Source organism: Saccostrea cucullata, unplaced genomic scaffold (assembly GCF_032062105.1).
Source record: "Saccostrea cucullata isolate Sc308-1 unplaced genomic scaffold, CSIRO_AGI_Scuc_v1 ctg83, whole genome shotgun sequence".
NCBI lineage: Eukaryota > Metazoa > Mollusca > Bivalvia > Ostreida > Ostreidae > Saccostrea > Saccostrea cuccullata.
Genome location: NW_026929751.1, coordinates 360,001 through 385,000, shown reverse-complemented (window position 1 = coordinate 385,000; position 25,000 = coordinate 360,001). Strand labels below are relative to the sequence as shown.

The 25,000-nt window shown below is 32.5% G+C and overlaps 3 protein-coding genes across 4 annotated transcripts in view; all 3 read left to right on the top strand.

Annotated features, from left to right (window-relative positions):
- Window positions 1-725, top strand: part of LOC134282126 (von Willebrand factor A domain-containing protein 5A-like) — an 8,197-nt gene extending 7,472 nt beyond the window's left edge. The window contains exon 5 of the mRNA XM_062764572.1: window positions 481-725. Within this exon, the coding sequence (XP_062620556.1) occupies window positions 481-725 (245 nt within the window). The remainder of the gene's footprint in view (window positions 1-480) is intronic.
- A 202-nt stretch (window positions 726-927) lies between these two features.
- On the top strand, window positions 928-14,464 carry LOC134282140 (von Willebrand factor A domain-containing protein 5A-like). Its single transcript, XM_062764592.1, has 5 exons — window positions 928-967; window positions 1,087-1,188; window positions 8,064-8,174; window positions 13,335-13,465; window positions 13,745-14,464. The coding sequence occupies exons 1-5, from the start codon at window positions 940-942 to the stop codon at window positions 13,913-13,915; spliced, it is 543 nt and encodes a 180-aa protein (XP_062620576.1). The 5' UTR covers window positions 928-939; the 3' UTR covers window positions 13,916-14,464.
- Window positions 14,465-16,752: 2,288 nt separating this feature from the next.
- Window positions 16,753-25,000, top strand: part of LOC134282139 (von Willebrand factor A domain-containing protein 5A-like) — a 19,765-nt gene continuing 11,517 nt past the window's right edge. Inside the window, exons 1-7 of one of the 2 annotated variants that reach the window (XM_062764590.1) lie at window positions 16,753-16,897; window positions 17,463-17,553; window positions 21,860-22,062; window positions 22,245-22,470; window positions 22,865-23,061; window positions 23,650-23,761; window positions 23,858-23,962. In XM_062764590.1, coding sequence (XP_062620574.1) covers window positions 17,502-17,553; window positions 21,860-22,062; window positions 22,245-22,470; window positions 22,865-23,061; window positions 23,650-23,761; window positions 23,858-23,962 — 895 coding nt within the window. In that variant the 5' untranslated portion in view covers window positions 16,753-16,897; window positions 17,463-17,501. Of the gene's footprint in view, window positions 16,898-17,318; window positions 17,554-21,859; window positions 22,063-22,244; window positions 22,471-22,864; window positions 23,062-23,649; window positions 23,762-23,857; window positions 23,963-25,000 lie in introns of those variants that run through there. The other variant, XM_062764591.1, reaches the window with a different exon arrangement.

The window sequence follows — 25,000 nt, the reverse complement described above, 5'->3', positions numbered from 1 at the left end:
TACTTTACTAAGTAACATATGACTGTTAAAACACCCCGTCCCAGCTATTCAAGTAAAAAGTGCAAGACTGCCCTAAGCAACAATTGCAGCTTAATTTCTACGATACAATAGGTTCATCAGTATTGAGTTCTGAGCGAAGGTATTATTTTTTGCCATTTTTAAATGCCTGTTTTTTCAAATTCTCCATTACCTTTACATTGAAATTCTCCAGCTAGAGCAATGGAAATGCGTACTTAAGCCATTTTCAAAAAGCCTTAGCATCGTTATGGGAAACGAAAGGAAGTTATGGTATGAAAATCGTTCAGCCGTTAAATCACCGATGTTTACCAAATTGATATCCATGATTTTAAGATACAAAATTCTTTACTTCACAGAATTATTCCCCCTTAAAGTAGGGTGTTGCGTTTCTTTTGCGTGCCAGTATATATTAAGGCACCTTAAAATTCTTTTAAATTTCAGAATATTTTCTTTCGATTTCAGAGAGTTTGATGGTGGCATTAAGTACAGAAGTCAATGTAACGTGCAAACACACGGCGTTTGTCGGTGTAGATAGAGAGAGCAAAGAGATTGTAGGAAAATATATACCGATGCAGATGACCTCGACAAAGTCGTACAAGAAGAGCTCTAAGTTTAATTTATGTGCTGGACTTTCACATTATGCCGTACCAAAGTGTAATTCTGCACAAGGACTCATGGGGAAAGTGGCAAATTTTCGTTCAAGTTAGTTTAAATATTTTTTTTTCAGCTTGTAGAACAGACAAGTTAAAATTCTTTATTGACAAATAAAATTAATTATTCTTATATCGCTTTGGATATGTTTATGTTTAAAGATATTTTAGATGAGCAGATGATGTCACCGTACGCGTTCACACGGGGATCTCGCCGCATGGACAAAAAGTCATGTTTTTTACACCAAAGTGTAATTCTGCACAAGGACTCATGGGGAAAGTGGCAAATTTTCGTTCAAGTTAGTTTAAATATTTTTTTTTCAGCTTGTAGAACAGACAAGTTAAAATTCTTTATTGACAAATAAAATTAATTATTCTTATATCGCTTTGGATATGTTTATGTTTAAAGATATTTTAGATGAGCAGATGATGTCACCGTACGCGTTCACACGGGGATCTCGCCGCATGGACAAAAAGTCATGTTATTTGGACATTGGGATTCCCGATCTTGAACAGCGAGGTAATCTTTTATACATACACATAACGCGAGGTAGTCTTACTTTCATAGTTGTTTTCTCGGATTCTTTTAATTTTAATTTTGACACATTAAAATATACGAGGGTCATTCAAAAAGTTCCTAGACTTTTTCATAACATTTTTTTTTATTAAACGTCATATAACATCAAAATTTAGTACACATATTTAACAATCAATTCGAATAATTTGAGTAAAAAATTAGAATATATCTTCAAAGTAATGAAAATTATCAAAGATTTAGAACGGCAAAAATGGGGTAATGGGGCATCGTCAAAGCTGAGTAATTTACAAATTTTTACTTTTTAGTGTCTGCAGCCATACCTCTAATAAATGGAGCTGAAACAAAATAAAATTTACACGTTTAAATTAAGCCTTGCTGTATCACTTAAAATGCTATCAATTAATGTACAGTATAATATATATGGTATGGCTCCGATTAAAAGATATCAGTTCTCAATACATATGAACTTGATTAAAAAACTATGACGTTGGAGGACGTCATGGAGCAGCGAGTAGCAATAAAATCTTGCTTTGCATTCGGGAAATGTCTTTAACAAACTTACAAAATTATGTATAAACCAGGAAATGTATGAAAAATAAGCCGTGTTTTTGTATAAAATGGAAAATTTTGGAGTGGTAACGAGTTTGAATCGGGCGATGGATGGTCTGCAAAGAAACAGGTAATAGATTAAAATTTTGTTAAAAGAGTTATTAAACGTGATGGTCGCTTCACTGTTGCTGAACTAAAATTGTAACGCGTTAAAGAATTTTAAAACACTGACAATCTAGTTCAAATTAGTTAGCAAACTACAAATGTAGGTGGTAAGTATTATGGATACGTTTTTATGAATAGAGAAGACGCTACAAACCTTGTGTGAAATTAAAAAGTAGAGTAATTTTGAGAAACCTTCTCGACGTTGTTTTTGACGTTACAATGTTGGTTTACCGTGCTCCGTGGAAACAAAAAATGTTGCTTTAAAATTGGCTAAAAAGAGATCTCTTTAATCAAATGGAATAAAATTTCATTCTTCGACCAAATAAATGTTTTTATAAACGAAAATGTGTTGATCTATATCCTTGTTATTATTATATGGCCATAATGAATATTGTCTACTTATTTTTTGAATGACCCTCGTAATGATGTGATAAAACTAAACCTCACCAATATTTTTAAATAAGGTGACTTCCAGTTGAATCTTGCATATTTTCCCAGCATTCTTCAATTTAAAAATAAGATTTTAAATCATTCTTGCATATACTTGTTTCTCGCAAGATCCTTAAATGCTTTGTTATAACATACTTTGAAAAATTATGCACGTTGAATTTTTTTGATTGCGTTAAATTTAGGACCAAGTTAACGCACTTTGAAAAAATATATATCTATTTTTAAAGTGCATTCATATTAACCGTATAAAATTTTGAAAAAAAAAGAATTTTGAATGTCCAAAGAACTAAAACTCCATGTACATGTACTAAAGACATCAAGACTTCATAATACTTTTTTTTAAAATAATTTTTTTTTATTAGCTCACCTGCACCGAAGGCTCACGCAGGCTTTTTTGATCAAAATTTGTTCGTTGTCTGTCGTCAATGCGTCTCTGTAATAAACTTTTCACATTTTTATTTTTTTCTCAAGAACCACTGTGCCAATTTCGACCAAACTTGGTACAGAGTATTCTTGTGTTAAAGGCAAAGAATTTTCACCGGGTGGTAAATTCCAGGTGAGGGAAGGGCTTAATTTGTACAGATGTGAATGCCTTGGGGGCTAGCAGTCTACCTGTGGTTATCTTCTCCCAATCCCTTTACCCAGGAAGTGATTTAATACACAGTGGAATACCCCCAGGTGTCAAACATTACCTGCATTGGGGAATATGAGACAATTTTAAATTAGAAGTGAAAAGTTATAAGTAAAGTTTTTTTTCTGAATAATCGATATAGATTTAATTTTGGATTTTCTGATAACAGACCTACCCATTTAAAAAATTAATTATGATATCATAATATAAATTCAATTATTTAAACAAATTTTTTTTAGATGCTAGTGTATGTGTTAATTAAAAAAAGACTATTCCAGTAACGACCAAATTAGACATGATAGAAACATAAATATATTTTTTAAATCTAATTTATTAACACAGTGTTGATTTATACTTGATCAGTAATATTTCCACTTTAGGTTTTCTGTTAAGCATAATTTAATATCAAATTGCATTCGAAAAAAAGTTTTTATGTACCAAAGTTTATAATGTTTTTTAAAAATGTATATTACATGTACATGTATATAATAATCCTTTAAATACTAAAGGTATATTTAATTTTCATATATTATTAAGCTAAAAATTTCCATAGTGACACAGTTTCTCTATACCATGTTCGGTAAACATCAAAGTATCAAAAGTTAATTTGAAGGTCCCCACGAGTGCCATACAAGGTGTACAGGATGTACACAGGGACCAGTAAGTAAATGTTAATCGAGTTCCAGCATCCAGTGATGAACCTTCATTCCCTTGATTGACAGGGCTACCCAGACCAGGTTTTTGAAGGCGGTGCTTAAAATCTCTGCCTTTAAGGGATTCGGGTTTTTTTTTTAAATGAAAGGTCACGCCCTCTTCCAAGTGGAGATAAAAGCGAATTAATGAAAAATTAATGTCATTATTTTAAAAAGTCTTCTTCTCTAGAACAACTGAGCCAGGAAAGATAAACTCATGTTGAATCATCCTCAGGTAGTGTAGATTCAATTTTGATCAAATCATGACCCCGGAGGCAGGGTGAAGCCACAAGGGGGGATCAAGTTTTAAAAGGAAATAAATAGAAAAAAAACCTTTAAATATCTTCTTCCCAAGAATAGCAAAGTCATGATTAGTAATATTTATATGGAAGCATCCTCTGGTTGTGTAGATTCAAGTTTGTTTAAATCAAAAGCCCCAGGGGATTAGTGGGTACACAATGGAAGATCAAAGATTTTATATGAGAAAACAGATGGAAAAAAGGAAAAAAATCTCTTAAAGAACAGAAAAGCTATGTTTAGTTACATGTATATTGCCATGAGTGCATCCTCATGTAGTAAAAATTAAAATTTGCTAAAATCATGACCCCTTGGGGTAGGGAGGGGCCAAAATGGGGGATCAAATTGTTAGTAAGTAGTAATAAATAAGGAAGAAAATCTGTTTTAAAAAATCTTAAAAATTTTTTTTTCTCAAGAACAGCAAAGTTATATGTTATATTAATATAAAGGCATCTTCAAGTAGTATAAAATTCAACCCCTCCCCCTGTAAACTTTTCAATACAGAAATTATTTGCGTTTTTTCCTAGGTAATGTACTCATGTGGCCCATGGGCCTCTTGTTCTTTTTAAATATGGTTCTCAGGGGTACGTAAAATGGGGTTCAAGATTGTTTGCTACTTGAAAATAATCTTCCCGCACAACATGGTGATTTTTTATTATTTAATAAATTTTTAAAGTACATATGAAAAAAGTATTTATTCCCGCAGAATATGATGGCCTTTTCTCACAGCTGTTTGATTAGTATAAAAATGTGTTTTAGGTCACCTTATTCACTCAGGTGATCTATTGCTACCTATTTTCATCCGTTTTCCGTCATGAGTTTACTTTTGAACATTTTCAACTTCTCTAAAACGGCTTAACCAAGTTTGACATATAGCATTCAGGCGCGGATCCAGAAATTTTTTCCAGGGGGGGGGGGGAGGGGCCCACCTCAGTCAAAAAAAATCTAAACCCAGAAATTTCTTGACAAGCAAAAAAAAACAAACAAACAAAAACAAAAACTCGCCCTAACGTCAAAAACCTATTTCGGGGGGGGGGGGATAGTGGTGACTTCTATTGCCACAAATCTTTCACTTTTCATAACCATTCCACACATATTCGCGTTTACCAGGGGGTCTGCGTTTTCCAAGGGGGGTCCTTGGTAACTTTTTTTTTTGTTTAAGTATATACATTTTTAACCTGGTAAATTCCAGGGGGGGGGTACTGACCCCCCCCCATGACCCCCCTCTAGATCCGTGCATGGCATTAACGGATGAAGGAGAGCAACAATTTTAAATTTCATGGTTCCTCTGGGGCCTAAGAGATGGAACCAAAATCAGTCAAATTATTGCATTTATTGCAATCTGTAAAAATCGTCTTTGCTCCTAGTCATCAAGCAGACAAATTATTGGCATGATTGTAATAAACTTTGAGTCCTCTACCAAAATTGTGAAATTCATGACCCTAGAGTTAGGGGTTCTAGTGCTAAGACGGGGCTATATAGAGTATCCGAGGGGTGATCAAAAAGTTCGCGAACAAATTGAATTATTTCAAAAAATGGAATGATATGGGGTTTCATTTTTTTAAGTAGTTCTCTTCGATTTTAATGTGCATCTACAACTGTTCTTTCCACACGTGATCTTGGCGGTTACGTCACATGCATTGCTGCGTACTTGCGCTGACTCATATTTCTTACCATGTAAGTTATTTTTTAAAGCAGTCCATTTGTCAGAAATAACCAAATCTCGGCAATAGTATGGGTTGTTAAGGATGTCCTTTTTCAGATAAAGTAAATGATATTTATGATATTGTTAAGATATTTAACTATTTTTCTAACTGTCAAATTGGCGATCTTTTATATCAGATTGCTCAACTAAGGACGCATCTCTTCCCCAGCTTACTTCACTGGATAACAGAACATACATCAAATTTAAACATCTCTCTTCCTTCACTAAAAAAATCAATGCAATTAATGACTTAACTTCTGGCAAAGCTTTTGTCTTCATAAACCCCGTACAGATTATTTTATACTACTACAAAAGAATTTCCAAAATAAACGTTTAACTTTACAGCCGTTTGTTGTTCGAGTACGATAGTCAGCTTTTTGTTCAAGAGAATTACAGGAAATGCTTGAAGATTTATAAATATTGATTCAAGTCAAACATGAAAAAAACAACATTAAAAAATAATATGAAAACGGTGACAAGAGGTCTTTAATTGAACTAAAAATTTGCACAAATCAGACAGCGTTCAACCCTTTGTAAGAAAACTACGTTGAAAATTTCAGATGATTTAATCTTTAAGCATTAAGATTCCAATAATATTTGTAGTTGGATGTTACAAATAATGCGTATTATTTCATTTTATTATTTATTTAATAAACTAAAACAGGTTATCAAACCGTGCCGTGATGAATTAAAAAGGAAATGAGAGGCAATAAGAATTGAAATAATACATTTTAGTCCGCTTAAACTACAAAACTGAAAACAAGGTGAATATATACCTTCAGAATTAACCTACAGAATTAAGTGAGGATTACACAATTTCATGGAATGATATTGCAGTTAAGATAATATATATATATATTAGTTTAACTGCTTCTTGTTGCATTCTTCTACGAAGAGTGTCTGAAAAAATATTGTGGACAATTTATCTAAAAAGACAAAAAATGAGGACTGCGTCCTTAAAATTTTTTAAATGATTCCTTTTCACATTTTTCATCAGTATCTATTTTGAAATGTCAAACTTCGAATTGATATTCCGTTAAGTAAACTAAATATTCCAATTTATGTTATGATAATAAACACACGTTCGAGTTCCCCTTTACGAGGTCGGCTCCTGATATATAGAGTCTTAAACTATTTTGTCAAGTATATTTATAGTTTCTACATACATAGCTTAATTAAAAATCAAATCAAAAATTGGGGGTCAATATGCTTCTTTTGGCGATGCAGTACATTTATTATGACCTTTTTGCACTGAAATTTGTGTCTTAATCAAAAATTAGTTTTTCAATGTTTTCCCTGTAATATTTTTATCCAAATAAAGAATGGAACAAAAACTATAAGTTTATCAAAATTTCTTTAAAATTGTGACTGAGAAAAAGTTTCAAATTGCTTTGCAAAATAAATCATTTGACCTTTCTGCACTCACAAAATGTGATTTTTCTGGCATTAAAAATTTAATATGAAAGAAAATAATTTAAAAGTCTTAAACTTTTGCTGAATTTAAGTAGATAGGTCGAACTTATCTTAAATATTCAGGAAAGAACACCAAAAGTTAGGGGATGTGATGTGAATTTTTAAACATTACCAAAAAAGGGTCAATCTTATGTTAAAATTGGCTCAATTTTTTCCTAGACTTTCAAAATATATTTACTATATTTGTCATAATTCATAAGAAATAATTTAATAGATATTTCAGACCGAGCATAACACATTTCACTGCAAAAAAGAGCTTTTAGAGCAACCAGTATGGAAAAAGCTAATATAAAATTAACAGTACTGTATATGGTTCAAAAGGGAAAAATTGATCATTTTCTGCTAAAGAAAAAACCTTCCGCCACAAAATATAGTCCCTGCATGGCTTAATCCTACTTAATAAAATTTAATCGCGTTCTTATTTTTTCATTGAGTATCGTTGAATTTGCTTTATAGAATTCAAATTTAATGTTAGAATTTAAAAATGATGCAGAATTTTAGAAATTAAGGCCCAGACCGAAATCTGCTCAAATGCTCATCAGAATCGAACCTCCTTAAATCCTCTATAAACGGGCAAATGACCAATCTCGTTCACATATGTGGCCACCTGAATTTTGCTACCGTACGTTTTTAAAAGAACTCTTTCTACATTCAACTTATGTAATCTTTTTACGACGGTGTGCAGCGATTATAGTCTTTTGATGGTATCTTTAGTTGTTCGTCCGTATGCACATTCCTATTTAAACTTGTTTCTCCTTTATATCGGTATAATTCAGGCGTACTCCAAAAAGAAAGCCGTTGGACCACACTCTATGTGCATCTAAGTTTAATGAAATATATAGTTATACTATCTGTGTTTTATGAAAAAAAATAGAAATGAAACTTTTCGTTTTAGAAACATATGAAGATAGTATATGTGACGTATTTGATATACAAGCGGAATGTGATTTTGAGGGATCTGACATACCAAAACCTTCTGTGCCGATCGAGTTCAAAAAAGAAAAAAGTAAGATTTAATTTAAATTGAATGTATTTTTAAAAGTCAATTTAATTGGATGTTGAAACTTATCATTCTACTTCCTAACTCTCATGTTTCTCAAGCATATAGCTAAAGTTATTATTTAATTTAAAATTAGATAAATTTGAAGAATATTTCTTTGTCTTTCATTGTGTAAAAGTAACTTTTGTTTTAAGTTTGTTGGCCCACGCTATTACTAAGATTGGTTGATGTTAATCTTGGTCTGTGTGTCCGTCCGTCTGTTGTCTAACTGTATTTCGGTCTATTTAAAACACTTTCAATTCTGTTCGAAATCTCAAGAAACTCTTTGAGCTTTTGGAACTCCGTAGCAACTCCCTAGAGCCTAAATAAGACCCCTTTTGATTTGAGGTGTTGGAAAGGTCAAATGTCAAGGTAATAAATTCGCTAATTTGTGTTTTAACACTTTCGTTTCTGTGCGATATCTCGAACCTTTTATCCTTTGAGTAAAATTTAATACCACAAATACCTTTGGAACAAGGAAGATTCCTATTTATATTAAAAGGTCAAAAGTTCAAAGATGTACGTCGTAAATTAATGTATTCTGTCTGTGTGTTGAATCTTTAATACCAGGCAATATATCAAGAAGCTTGATTTATTCCATGACTCCCCATGATCCAGTCCGACCTTCTTAAAGAGTCCCCATCCCCTTTTGCCTATCCCCTTATGACGCCCTCTCGATCGGTGCATGATCTTCCTTTTTTTCAAGCGAGGGACACAGATTCTATGAATAAGCTGTTTAACAAAAACTCATTTCTAACTCTTCGATTCAACTAAAACTGAGGTTGTCAGGTCATGGAAGATATAGTAATTTTCTAAAGGTTGGGGTTTAAGTATCTATTTCTTTAACAGAGGGATTAAAAGAACATCAAACAATACACTGGATTTGGACACATCATATAGACAAGTTGAATACCTTTACATATTATAATTCTCTTATCAATTTAACATTTTTTTCTAATTAATCTGCCGTTAAAACTGTTAATGAACAAGAGGCCCAGGGGCCACATCGCTCACCTGAGGAATTGGCTAGGAAAAAACACAGATCAGATCAGAACTGAAAGTAAACTGGGGGGGGGGGGCTTGAATTTTACACTGGAGGTCATGATTTGAACAAACTTGAATCTACACTACCTGAGGATGATTCCCTATAAATATAACGAAGCCTGGCTTTGAAGTACTTGAAAAGAAGATTTTAAAAGGTTTCCCTATATGTTCCTATGTAAAACTTTGATCCGCTATTTTGGCCCCACCCTACCCCCGGGGGTCATGATTTGAACAAACTTGAATCTACACTACCTGAGGATAATTCCACATGAGTTTAATCTTTCCTGGCCCATTGGTACTTGAGAAGAAGATTTTAAAAGATTTTTCCTATATATTCCTATGTAAAACTTTGATCGGCCATTTTGGCCCCACCCTACCCCCGGGGGTCATGATTTGAACAAACTTGAATCTACACTACCTGAGGATGATTCCCTATAAATATAGCGAAGCCTGGCTTTGAAGTACTTGAAAAGAAGATTTTAAAAGGTCTCCCTATATGTTCCTATGTAAAACTTTGATCCGCCATTTTGGCCTCACCCTACCCCCGGGGGTCATGATTTGAACAAACATGAATCTACACTACCTGAGGATGATTCCACATGAGTTTAATCTTTCCTGGCCCATTGGTACTTGAGAAGAAGATTTTAAAAGATTTTTCCTATATATTCCTATGTAAAACTTTGATCGGCCATTTTGGCCCCACCCTACCCCCGGGGGTCATGTTTTGAACAAACTTGAATCTACACTACCTGAGCATGATTCCACATGAGTTTCATCTTTCCTGACCCAAAGGTTCTTGAGAAGAAGATTTTTAAAGATTTTCCCTATATATTCCTATGTAAAACTTTGATCCGCCATTTTGGCCCCACCCTACCCCCGGGGGTCATGATTTGAACAAATTTGAATCTACACTACCTGAGGATGATTCCACATGAGTTTCATTTTTCCTGGCCCAGTGGTTCTTGAGAAGAAGATTTTTAAAGATTTTTCCTATATATTCCTATGTAAAACTTTGATCGGCCATTTTGGCCCCACCCTACCCCCGGGGGTCATGTTTTGAGCAAACTTGAATCTACACTACCTGAGGATGATTCCCTATAAATATAGCGAAGCCTGGCTTTGAAGTACTTGAAAAGAAGATTTTAAAAGGTTTCCCTATATGTTCCTATGTAAAACTTTGATCCGCCATTTTGGCCTCACCCTACCCCCGGGGGTCATGATTTGAACAAACTTGAATCTACACTACCTGAGCATGATTCCACATGAGTTTCATCTTTCCTGACCCAAAGGTTCTTGAGAAGAAGATTTTTAAAGATTTTCCCTATATATTCCTATGTAAAACTTTGATCCGCCATTTTGGCCCCACCCTACCCCCGGGGGTCATGATTTGAACAAACTTGAATCTACACTACCTGAGGATGATTCCACATGAGTTTCATTTTTCGTGGCCAATTGCTTATTGAGAAGAAGATTTTTAAAGATTTCTTCTCTATATTCCTATGTAAAACTTTGATCGGCCACTTTGGCCCCACCCTACCCCCGGGGGTCATGATTTGAACAAACTTGAATCTACACTACCTGAGGATGATCCGAAATGAGTTTCATCTTTCCTGGCCCAGTGGTACTTGAGAAGAAGATTTTTAAAGATATTTCCTATATGTTCCTATGTAAAACTTTGTTCAGCCATTTTGGCCCCACCCTACCCCCAGGGGTCATGATTTGAACAAACTTGAATCTACACTACCTGAGGATGATCCCACATGAGTTTCATCTTTCCTGGCCCATTGGTACTTGAGAAGAAGATTTTTTAAGATTTTTTCTATATATTCCTATGTAAAACTTTGATCGGCCATTTTGGCCCCACCCTACCCCCAGGGGTCATGATTTGAACAAACTTGAATCTACACTACCTGAAGAAAATTCCACATGAGTTTCATCTTTCCTGGCCCAGTGGTTCTTGAGAAGAAGATTTTTTAAAAATGCCATTATTTTTTCTCTAATTCATAATTATCTCCCCTTAGAAAAGGGCCTGGCCCTTCATTTGAAAAACTTTAATCCCCTTCACCCAAGGATACTTTGTACAAGGTTTGGTTGAAATTGGCCCAGTGGTTCTTGAGAAGAAGATGAAAATGTGAAAAGTTTACGACGACAACAACGACAACGACGACAGACAACGGACAAATTTTGATCAGAAAAGCTCACTTGAGCCTTCGGCTCAGGTGAGCTTAATAATAATAATTTTCTGATTCTTAATGCTTAATAATAATAATTTTCTGATTCTGGGCAATTTGAAAACCATCTATCCTTTTGTATTCAATAATCCAGAAGTGAAAAAAATATAGATTACATGATCAGTACGTACTGACAAAGCTGGTAACAACATTTGTCTTCGGTTGAAAGGCTCGTTATATAAATTGTATTTTATAAGAACGTGGATTTAATTCTACAAGTGGTGATCCATCTTATATTCATAGTTCCTTTTCTAAGGAAGAAATTCTTAAAAATCATGTCCGTTTTGGATATTTTTCATTTCTTAAAGAACCAAAATGAATTTGAACTACAATATACAATATACGCATATATTGGATTCCGAAAGTTCATAATAATCTTAACAAACAAAGATACATGGCGGATTCCAGTAATTTTTTTCTCTACTCCTCACTAAGACATTAACGGAAGTGAAGGAGAAACTTCTAGAGTACTGTCGATAATATATTCTAGAAATGGTGTAAATCAGATGTGGATATTAAAAAGATACAAGGAACTTTTGGACAATTTAAAATCACAAGATATGACCAAAATCAACAGCTGAAAAAAACGTACGACTTTTCAACTTTATAACAACAACAATTTCCCACGATAGATTAAAGTCCAGGATATCTGATATCATCGACAGCTGCCTTTTCAATAAAAATGGAACTCATAAATTTCTTACTTTGTCATTGATCATTTGCAAAATTACTTTGTTAAAAAACATTCTGATTGTACTCATACACAGGAAAGTACTCTGAAGTTAACATAAAAAAGATGCTTGAGTTTCTGATTGACAATATATATGTTGTTTTCGAGATCAGGTCTTCCAAAAATCTATTGAAATTCCCATGGGTACCAATTTTGCCCCGTTATTAGAAGACCTATTTTTGTATTCATATAGAGCAGAATTTGTGCAAAATATTATGCGTTACTCAACATTTATGTATATTGACGACGTATTGTTTATTAAAAATGGTTATTTCCATTCCCATGTCCATACGATAAATCCTGGTAAGCTTGAGATGTAAGATACCACAGAGTCAGATACATCTGTTTCATATTTAGATATTTTCTTGAAAAGGTACGACGTTAGTTGTAATCTAACAACCAAGATCTATAATAGTGACATGTCGGTAGGGGATGCTCACTCCTCCGTGGCACCTGATCCAACCCTGATGTTTTAGAAGTCCGTATTTGCTCTGCTCATATCTTGTACTGTTTTATGGACTTTTGATCTTTAATGCTGTTTGACATTTCCCTTATTTTTATATAAAATTAATACTTATCAATTGTATATGTATTCGGTTGAGAAATAAGTCAATTTCATTTTAAAGTAATCAATTATATCTCTACTGTTATAATTCTATATAAAATTAATACTATACTACAACGATAATTCTTCGAAATGTCAGTAAAATTCTTTTTCAAAAAATTATTTTATTGTCCTCGGTAAAGATGCATTGGATACAATCTTACAATCTATTGAACCATTGGAATTTGTGATTATTTAAATGTTATTTATTATTCTTGTATGTTTAAAAATGTCTGGATAACAGGTTTAATAAATCACCTCTATGATTGTTTCGGTTGGGAGAAAAACAGTTATGGATTGGGTACTCGAGAAACATAATATTTAAGGTCCGCCGAGGGAGGGAAGTCTTTTCCTGTCGAGTGGAACAATGAATTTGACATTTCCCGAGTACCCATTCCATAACTGTATAATACTCTAAAGAATATATTAGATTGAAAAAAGAAGTGAAAATATAAAACTCTGTAGCAAACATATTTTTTTAAAAATTCATTTTCAAAAGACAATGATTTTCTTTGAAGGAAATCATCCCATGAAGATGTTAAAATTGATTGAGAATCAGAAATTTGACGGATCTTGGGAGTTAACAGAGAAAATCTCACAAATACTCGGCAAATTACATGATGAAATAAAAACATCTGCAACGATACAGGTAAATTGTATAAAATGTAAAGTAATTTTAATTTGTTATATACGATACATTGGAAGTTTTGTTCAAAGTTAAAGAGTTGCATACAGTTACACCTGTTTGATATAAACTACTCTCAAAGCAAAACTAGGTCAAACCTAGTGAAAAATTATATTCTATGCCTGATGATGTTACAAACCCTTAATAAATTTGAAGAAAAGAGAGTATAAGTATAAGTATGTATCTGGTTATTCAAGTCATACACATAATTAAAGATTTAATTATATGCTTTATTACCTACAGGATGTCAATGTTTGGACGACAGCTCTTGCAATTGCATTTTTGAGAAAGTATTTCATGAAACAAAGAGATGAATGGGAGATGATCGAGGAGAAAGCGTTGAACTGGTTGAAGACAAGAGATGTTGAAGGCAAAGATGTCGTACAGGAAGCAATGACTTTTTTATCAACCTAACAGTTTTGTAACTTCAGTGCTATTTCAGCCTGATAATAACATTCCTTTTGTGGAAATTTTACTACACATATCTTGTATGTTACATATCGCTACAGTTCATGCAATACAATAACTCTCATGTATTCTTAAAAATACTGTCAGTGTAAGGATTCAAAGTTCTCGATGATTACTGTAAGAATCGCTTTCGTACATTTATAACTTGGATTATCAGTTATCAAATATATTTCAGTTTATGAAGTCCAAAATAGTAAAATTGCAAGTAGCCTATACATTGATTTTGTTTTCCAACTATTCATCTTGACTATATTTAATACAAAAGTACTTTATATAGTAGTTTTAATAGTCAGGTATTTTTGAAAATGGTAGATAAACTAGACAAAAAATAAACCTATTCTTTGTTCCATAAATGTTTTTCAAAGACCGAAATAGCTTAACGCTAATGAGAGAGGGAAAGGTTTGCTAACACTGCTCAAGAACTTTTGTTTTTTGTACAGGAAACTTAAAATTCAACATCACAAACAGTGAAAACGACATTCTTATGAAATAAATTTTAAAAAGCCTTAAAAAGAATTAAACAAAATCTATGAAAAAAATCCAAAGATGCATATATGTATATAACGTGTAGAGCTAACTATATTAAATATTTAAAATGCACCACGTACGCTTATATTATATGATAAAACGAGTGCATACAAAATTTTATAATAGAAAACCTACTTGATGGTGAAAATTCTAAAGGTTTTTATTGCAAAAATTAAATTTTGATTTAATTAAATATGATATAATTTTAACAATAGGTCGTATTTTGGCTAACGTGCTCAGCACTAACAGTTGACTTTTAAAATTTGAACTTACCTCTCCCAGCTAGGAACCTGAGTGTTTTATGTCATGTTTACAGAAAAGTATTGTTTGTAAACTTTGTAAGATTAAGGAGGCTAGGGGACCCACAAATCAACCACCAGATTTACCTTAATTTTTTTAGGTATGATATCTCAAGCTGTCAACTATCATTTGGCAAAGAAAAATTCAAACATTTTAGTTTTAGAATTTTATCATTTTTGTATATTTTTAAATGGAACTCTTCTTCTGAAGGAGATCAAAATCGTCTAAAAATGGCCACACACCACCAGCCCCTTTGATCACTGTGTGTTATCTCTACCTGTCATTGCTAGATCCCACAATTTATCTTTGGAATGATTTTTATGAAATAGTATAATAATGTGGTGGTAATTAAAAATCAATTTGGTTGTTTTGAATATTGAAGAAATTTTTGTTCTGACATTTAAATTTGAAAAGTATTTTCCTTAGTGTGTTTCATATGTTGGAGTAATATTTTTAAATCTAAATTCTTCAATATCAATTGTACTATTTATCAATGCTAATCATAAAATTATATTTTGTGACTATTTGTTGAGCTGTTGTTTTTTGATATTTTGTTTTCATCGGTATTCCGTCATTTTGAGGTTATCCTCAGATTTTGACAACTTCTAATTATGACGTAATCTTACAGTAATGAGCACCGCCATTGAATGTAAACAGTTAAAAATGCAATTTAAAATTAAGGATGAAAAGTCATAATTTTTTTAAGAGTTTGATAGCTCCTTTAATGTCATTCATGAAAGGAAAACTAGTAATATTTAGAAAGACCTCATTACCCAATTCCACTGATAGAAAACGAAATACATGTCAAAAATTTAAAGTAAATTAGATATTTTTTCTAATGTATTTTCCAGTAGTGTTCTCCAACATTTTAACTCATTTAAACATCCAGATAACAAAATCTTATGTGATTTTGTCTAAAAATTCTTTATTGACATTTGTTTGACGGTACCTCCCTGCCCTCCCCCCAATGAAAATAATTTTTCTCCTAGGGAAATCTTATTTCTCTAAGCTTATTTGCATCTGCGATGTCAGTACAGGAAAAATTTTTCCTGGTAATCGATATTTAGACTTCCTTTGCGGGAAATCTGCTAAATTTTTCCTGTAGTGAAATTCGAACAAAAAAGTTACCATTACTTTATTATTTCATTTTGATATATGTACATGTTTAAGGGGCCTCTGTAAATACATGTTATCTTATAAAACAAGTTTAGAACCATTGCTTCTCGTCACCATTATAAAATGAATTCTTTGATTCAACATTTTGTGTTATTGATATATTTTTGGGTATAAAGAGTGCAAATATGTGTTGTCAGTTATCGAGCAATCTGGCACATTTAATGTGTGTTTTCTGTCAGACAAATACCTGTATCTGATAGAATTTGTTAAATATATTTTACTTTGTCATAATTCTACAAAACGTTGTGACGATTTAATGTTAAGTATCTAAACAAAATGCTCTCTAAAACTATCAGATATCATTTGACACACAGCACCGATCTATCAATAGACCAGTTTGACTGTTTTATTTTAACTCTCAACTTTTTCTTTAAAATTAATGAATCCATTTGAAAAGTATTCAGCGTTTATGATATTTTTTCACGTATAAAATCATATCTTAAATATGAGTTGTTATGCGATTAATTAAAAGCATAATTTTCACATACGTTTTCATTCCCATTTTCTTGACAGAGATAAATTATTCACATATGGCTCAGTGTTTTTAATGTCTTTGCAAGGACAATAGAAAAAATAGTTTCTTTCTGTGGTTCAGGAGCTCTTTAGTAGAACTTTTCAACCGTAAAAAAATTAAATGCTTCCATGTTTATCATGATACTGGTGCACGGTATATTGCATTACTTATTGAACACACCTCGTATATGAAAGGATTTCTTCCTGTTTACTATTGATTATTCCTAACATTATAAATGAAAAGGTACTGCGTAATTTATCTATTTTTAGACATGATGGGGTTTTCCTTTTGTGCGTAACACAAATTAACATTATTTACACCTAAGTGATGACGGTTTATCATATTTAGCTATCAAATAAATGACAAGAAAAAAGATTTCCTTGAAAAATTCCTATTCGTCGACTGTTCAGGTAAGGAGATATAAAACTTTTAATGATTTGAACATTTATTGTTATTGTGACAAATTAGGTCAGCAAATTTCATAGATACATGTATATTCAAGATCAATATTTGATCAAATGGATAATTTTTAATGGAAACCTTTAATTTCTGTATCCTATAATAAACACCTGGAATGTAACAAACAAATACTTGTTGCACAAGTATCTATAATTTGTACGTTTTACTTGTAATCAAAATGGGTGATTGACAGTCCCAAATACACAATATATAATGACATGTGAATGTTCATGATGCACGTAGTTATTTCCTGTCATCAGATCTGAAGATGCTTATGTTGCTATATCTTACTGATCACCCTTTTCCTTTTCGTACAATACGTTTTTTTATTAAACTGTAACACAAATAGCAGATAAAGAAAAAATAGAATTGCATGTTTTGTTGACTACTTTAAAATCTTTGTAGTTTAAATTTATTTATATCAATGATTCAAACACACCAGACTTACAGTGTAGCTTATTTTTAGCGTTATCCTATTTTCTTTATTTTACTGAAAGTTTGACTTTACTAATTCAGCATTGTAACCGTTAAAAGTGAGTTGCCACTTTAGCAGTCATGAGTCGTGGATCCAGGTATGGACTTATGTCACTGACCGAAAATCGATGTGGTAAGTTACACATGTTTAACAGACATTGTATCGTGTGTATCTAATCATTTAAGATATTCCCTTTGAGGTATTATCTTTATTTACCGTTTATATCTTAATTGTGGTCTTGTTTAAGAGTCCCAAGTAATGAAATAATTGAAATGTTCTGTACTATGTTGTTATTTCTTATTTATCCCATATTTACTCATTTATCCCGTTGACATCACTCATTGAATATTTGTTGTTATACTATGATATTGACTTAATGTGAAAAATACAAGTACATTATATTCACCTGCAACTGACCGAAAAGGTGTGTAACAGAATTTATTTACTTTAAATCAATCTAAATATATATTGGGAAATTCCAAATTGATACAAATAGTTTTCAAAAGCCATTTCCCTTGCTACCGATCTCCTAAAAACAATTCACTCCAGAACGTAATTATTTCTTTTGATTTTGAGAAAAAAAAAAACATTCATCGACCATGTTAAACCAAATTTTCCGAAAACGAATGTATTGTCGTTTTGATGGGCCTAGATTGCAAGAAAAAACGTCTGTTTCCGACGATGTGACTGGTCAATTTTTTTAGCTTTCATTTTTACTGATAATGCTCCCCTTTCAAAATCGATCTTATAAAAGAGCCTGAGATGATCCTTTTTATTGTTTTATAGCAACTTAAGAAGATCTAAAATTTTAAATAAATACAAAGTTCTGATTTTTTTTAATCGTGTTTCTCTCATTACGTTAGGTAAGGACCCGAGTAAATGTAAACAAGCCCCAGTAAATGTAAACAAGTAGATGCCATTAAATTCAAGTCAAGTTTGTATCATTCAATTATTGATTGTTTGTTGTTTAACGTCCCCCTCGAGAAATTTTCACTCATATGGAGATGCCACCACTTGTAGTGGAGAGTAAAAGTTCATTTTTACCTATACTCGGCAAACTAAAGGTTATTGAGCAGTGAAAATTGTGATCTTTTTTCTGGTGTAAATATATAGTGAAAATGCATTTATTCGGGACTTCTTTGTTTATACGCATTCAATTATTGAAATATTTAATAAAACATTTATTGCTGTTTTAGCACACCTGAGCTTTTTGTGTTAGGCTGGGTTCTATTGATTATATAGTGATATATATATATATATATATATATATATATATATATATATATATAGAAAGCACATAGAAATTCACTAAAATTTACATTTTATGGCCCCAGCCCGGGGGGTTCTAGTGTTACCTTTGTTGATTATATATAACTGTATCTAACTTCTATTTTCAGTGATTAAACAAAATAATAGTACATAGTTATGATGAAGCGTACCTCTTTCAAAATTGTGAATTTCATCGGCATCGAAAGCAAGTTTTTGGGATTGATTATATAGCCTAAAAATACATTGATTCTTTGCGCGCTGTTCACTGCACTGCTGTATTAGAACCAATGAACTATTAACATAGTTATGATTAGGAAGGATGCCTCTTCCAAAATTGTCAATTTCATGGCCCCTGGGTCAGGTGTTCTGGAGTTAGGGTGGGGTCTCCATTATATAGTGAATTTCATTGTTCTTTGAATATTTTTCTTTCTTCACTTAGGGCAGTTATGTTAGTTTAAGAGTTGTTGTATATATATTATATATATATATATATATATATATATATATATATATATATATATATATATATATATTTGAATTTAATGGCTCTTTGGTATTCACAATTTAAATTATGATGAAACAAAAATTTTACAATTTTGATATTTGTGCTTCCTGTTGGGTCCTTGGACCTAACTGGTTACATGAGAGAAATGCATTTTTTTCTTCAGAACTTTGTATTTATTTAAAAATAATTAGTGTATAATTATGATAAGAACAGTGCCTCTTTCAAAATTTTTCCAATTTATATATATATATATATATATATATATATATATATATATATATATATATATATATATATATATATATATATATATATATATATATATATATATATATATATAAAATCAAAAAATTTTTTAAATCGTGTTTCTCTCATTGCGTTTGGTAAGGACCCGAATAAATGTTAACAAGTAGATGACATTAAATTCTGGACGAGTTTGTATCATTCAATTATTGATTGTTTGTTGTTTAACGTCCCCCTCGAGAATTTTTCACTCTTATGGAGATGCCACCACTTGTCGGTGGAGAGCCACAATTGTTTACCTATACTCGGCACTCAAGGTTATTGAGCAGTGAGGGATCTTTTTCGTGGGAATACCTACTGTGACACGGGACCTAAATTTATACGCATTCAATTATTGAATCACATTATAAAACGCTTATTGCTGTTTTAGCACACCTGAGCCGATCGAAGGTCTTATCAAAATTTGTCCGTTGTCTGTCGTCGTTGTTGTAAACGTTTCACATTTTCATCTTCTTCTCAGGAACCATTGGACCAATTTCAACCAAACTTGCCACAAAGTATTCTTGGGTGTGGTATTCATTTATGTGGAGGTTAACTTAGGTATACATAAAAAAAATATTTCTTTTTAAAAAAATCTTCTCTTCAAACACCAGCGGGCGAGGAAAGATGAAACTTATGTATAAGCAACCTCATGCAGTGTAAATTCAAGTTTGTTCAAATCATGATCCTCGGGGGTAGGAGAAGCCACATTCGTTATCAAATTTTAACATAGGAAAACATAGGAGAATTTTTTAAAATCTTTTTCTCAAAACCACAACAAAACCATGAATCATAAATATTGGAATTATCCTCATGTAGGTGAAGATTCAAATTTGTTCAAACCATGACCCATGGGTATGGGTGGGACAACAATTGTTCAATAAGGTTATATAATTTTTTTGATAATTCTTCTTCTTGAGAACAACAAAGTTGTGATTGGTCATAGTTATATTGAAGCATTCTTGGGTAGTTTAGATTCAAGTTTGTTCAAATCATGATCCCCGGGTATAGGATGGGTCCACAATCGGGGTATCAGAGTTCAAAATTGGAATACATTGGAGAAATCTTTTAAAAAATCTTCTTCTCAAGAACCAAAGGACCAGGGAAGATGAAACGCATGTAGAATCATCATCTGGTAGTTAAAATTGAAGTTTGCTCAAATTATGTCCCCTGTATGTAGGGTGTGGCCATAATGTGGAATCACAGTTTAACCTAGAAATACATTAAAAAAATCTTTAAAAAGCTTCTTCTCAAGAACCAGTGGGCCAGAAAGGAAGAAACACATGAAGAAACACCCTCTCTTACTGAAGATTCAAGTTTGTTAAAATAATGCCCCCCTGGGGTAGGGAGAAGCCACAAAGAGGGAATCAAATTTTAACATAGGAAAACATAGGAAATTTTCTAATAATCTTTTTCTCAAAGACAACAAAACCATGATTGATCATAGTTATATTGAAGCATCCTCTGTAGGTGAAGATTCAAGGTTGTTCAAACCATGACCCATGGGTATGGGTGGGACCATTTGTTCAAAGAAGGTTATATAGAATTTTTTTGATAATTCTTCTTCTTGAGAACAACAAAGTTGTGATTGGTCATAGTTATATTGAAGCATTCTTGGGTAGTTTAGATTCAAGTTTGTTCAAATCATGACCCCAGGGGTTAGAGAGGGGTCATAATGGGGTATCAGAGTTTTATATACGAACACATGAGAAAAAAAATGTTCATGAGAAAAAATTAATTTAAAAGCATCATTAAAGTGGATCAAAACAATAAAGCCATTGTGTATCATATTAACTCAAAGGCGTTCTTAGAAAGTGTAGATTTAAGTTTGTTAAAATACCCCACCCTATCCTCCCTAGAACCCAATTTTGTAATATATTTTAACTTTTCAATAATGAACTGCTTTTTGCTTTAACCTAGTTGGTTGCTCAGGTGAGTGATGTGGCCCCTGGGCCTCTTGTTAAATCAATACAAGGGTTTAGTTTATACATGTACAATATACACTTCACCATTCGACTTCGGTGTATATTTTACTTCTAAGGTGGTTAATTCATAGTGTTGACCTCAAAAATAGCAAATATTGTATAATATCCCACAATTGTGACGTCACAATTGGTTTTGCATCAGAATGTTAAAGTAAAATGAACATGATTCCTATATTAATCAGTGTAAAACATTGATGGTGATGTAAAAACATTGACAAGAAGGAACTGTTGATGATTTGTACACGCTGTAGTTGCATAATGATTTTTATTTAATTCGTTATGTTTGTGTTTTTTATACTTGATCGAGTTTTACACAAAAATCAAATCCAACCAGAATATCATGCGAGATACTATGATTATTTTTGTTCTTTCCTGATTGAAAATCAATTATTTACAGTTCCGCTTAAGAAAACCAACATTCAGGTGGCAATCCATGGCTTAGTCGCCAACGTGACCTCTGACCTTCATTATGTTAACGACTCGAACGAGAACATTGAGACAGAGTTTGTCTTCCCACTGGACTCCGAGGCAGCTGTTTATAAGTTTGAAGCTGAGATAGACGGTAGAACCATTGTAGCAGAGGTTCAAGAGAAATCACAGGTTAACATACATTTATTTTATTTAAAATCCATACACTGTGTTAATATACATTAGTTGCATGATATTATGGGAAATATGACTTTCAGCCAAGAAATTTCATATTCCAAGAGGGCTTCATATTTTCCCGAACATTCATTTGATTCTCTAAAAAAAACATTAGAAAATATATATTTTTGTCTAAGGCAAAAGAGACGTACCAAGATGCCGTTGCTTCTGGCCATACTGCAATGTACATGGGAGAAGATGACAACGCTGGAGATATATTTCGTCTCAAACTCGGAAATCTCCCGGCCAGGAAAGCAGCCAAACTCACATTTGCTTACGCAATGGAGCTGGATTTGTCCTCTGATAAAACAGGGACATTTATGTTGCCAACAGTTCTCAATCCAAGATACGTTCCTGACTGTTGTAAGTCTGAGAGAATATTTTCTCCCTCTAGGTTGTTTTTATATATACTGAGTAAATTTAAAGATCAATGGGATGTCTAAAAATTAGTAAAGTGAAAATAAATAGGTTGAAGATTACAAACAGCGATGTATGTATACATATCTAGTTAAATTTATCATATTAAAATGAACTGCTTCAAACCCATTACGCTAAAGCAATGTTATATAACTGTAACATTATTCCTCACTTTTTATTTTCTCTGGACCTTTTTTAAAAAGTAATTCGAAACTATAAATCACATCATGCTTAATAATTTAATGCCTTTTATTTCTAAATAAAAACTCATGGTAAAAAAGGATACCACTGTCATCAATTGCACTGGGATATATCTCTTTGTATATTCTTCATTTTGAAGCATCAAAAGACGAATCTAATTCAGAGGAGACTGACACAACAATGACAACATGTAAAACAACCGAAAGTGATAATGGAATTATATACTGCTCAGACTTTACATTGAATTTGGATGCTGTAGTAGATGGTGGTAAAAGCCTTATAGTTTCCGAGAACAAGATGGAGTTTGATGTGGTTGCAGATAAAATCGTTAATAAGGTATGGACTCGTCACAACAGTTCCTTTTTACGCATATTTTTAGAAAAGATATATGCGTACTGAAGTGTACTACCCTAGTCATCGTTGTCGGTGTCCCAGGTCACAGTTTTGGTGCAGATTTTCATTTACATCAGAGATGCATTGAAGATGCTCATAATATGTAATTTGTACCTGCACCAGGTAAGGTTTCAGATGCTGCTGTTCTAGCATCAGAATGGCCACGTTCTCTCAGCAGATTAACGTTTTTATTTCAGGTTTTAACTTTTTTAGAGCAAGTCTCATTTCCAAGTCACTATACGCCTTATGTTAACCAATCTTGCACGATCATTCGTGCACGAATTATACATCTAGGGATGATAACTTCCAGCCTTGGTTTGGATGCTGGATCTCTATAAGTTCTATAAGATAAAAATTGCATAAATATTGCATTAAGGGTGGGAATTCACCTAATTTAAAAACACTATTCATCAATTTGAACTGAGTTCTAATTAACCATATTTATTTTTACCAACAGAGTATATTGGTTATTAAAAGTTTTTGGGATATAACTACAGACTTTTCCATGATTTTAATTTTTATGTCCTACAGATGACATCATCAAAACAGCTCAAACATGGATCTGATTTTACAATTGTTTTACACTACAAAGGATTTGAAAAGCCAGGGGCAGTGCTAGAGAAAGGAAAGGAAGACGGCAAAAGTAAGAAAATATAAATTTAATTCGCCAATTTTATTCACCAATCTCTTTTCCTAATTCAAAGACCACTTTCATTTGTTTGTTCATTGTTTCTTACAGAACCATTTTTATCGACGGATGTACTGATGATTAACTTTTCTCCAGAATTCAAAGACTTGGACACAAACGTGCCGTGTGAATTTGTTTTTATAATTGACCGTTCTGGTAAGTCGTGAAATCAAATTTATGTTTAAATTTTTAAAAAGTCATTTTTAGATACATTTGTATTGTGAATCATCATTCACATATGTATATTATAAGATTGGTGATTGATTGATGGTATATTGTTTACGTCACTTTTGAGAATTTTTCACTTATGTAGAAACGTCACCATAAACCGGTAAAGGACTTCAAATTTTTAATTCTCCTCGGCACCTAGGGCAATTGAGCATTGCGGAATCTTTATCTTGCCAACGCCTGTCGTGGCACGGGACCTGCAACTTTTACTTTAAGTCCCTGGCGCGGAACAAAGGAACGGCTGACTCCCCTTTTTTTATCGACCCAGGTCAGTCGCGGTCGAGATTCGAAATCAGGACCTCCTGATCACGTTTCAAGTACACTGAGCTACCTTGAATCGTCACATGTTTAAGGAATCATCGTTGACACATATATATTTAAACAATCGAAATACACATGTATGTAGCTGTATATTCTTAAAAATACCTATATAACTCGTGATCCGTTTAAAATTTAATTAGTATTTACATAAGGCCATTAAACAATGAAAGATTTTTTTGGGGCCAAAATCTCGATCTGCGATAAAATGTGCTCTCCTTGTCACAATTTGGAAAGTAACGGGAAAAAATCCAACCACAATTCAGTGTGTAAATAACAGTCTAACAATAAGTATGAAAACACCAGTCAGCATTTGACTGATAAAATTTATTTGATGACAAGGTAATTAAAATGACCATAATACTTACAAAATGATGACTTTAAAGGAGACTGCTGATTTTTTTGTTTCAGCAAATTGTTTGTCAATAACTTACTTCGTTTTAAAAATGTTTCATATAAATACTCTATATATATACTCTTGCGTATCGAAATAACTGAGTGATGAAAACCGCGCGAATGCAGTTGATGAAGTTATATTGCTGCATAAGTAAGGGAAGTTGACAAATGAAAAGTTAAAGCTATCTCGTTTGTAATACAGTTTGGTTGTTAGAATACAATTACCGTCCTTTTGAAGAAAATTATCTTAAT

Excerpts from the sequence above, each read along its gene's own strand:
- LOC134282140 (XM_062764592.1), top strand. The coding sequence starts at position 940 with ATGGGGAAAGTGGCAAATTTTCGTTCAA. Across the intron at positions 1,189-8,063 it reads TCCCGATCTTGAACAGCGAG|AAACATATGAAGATAGTATA; the intron begins GTAATCTTTTAT and ends TTTTCGTTTTAG. Across the intron at positions 13,466-13,744 it reads AAACATCTGCAACGATACAG|GATGTCAATGTTTGGACGAC; the intron begins GTAAATTGTATA and ends TATTACCTACAG.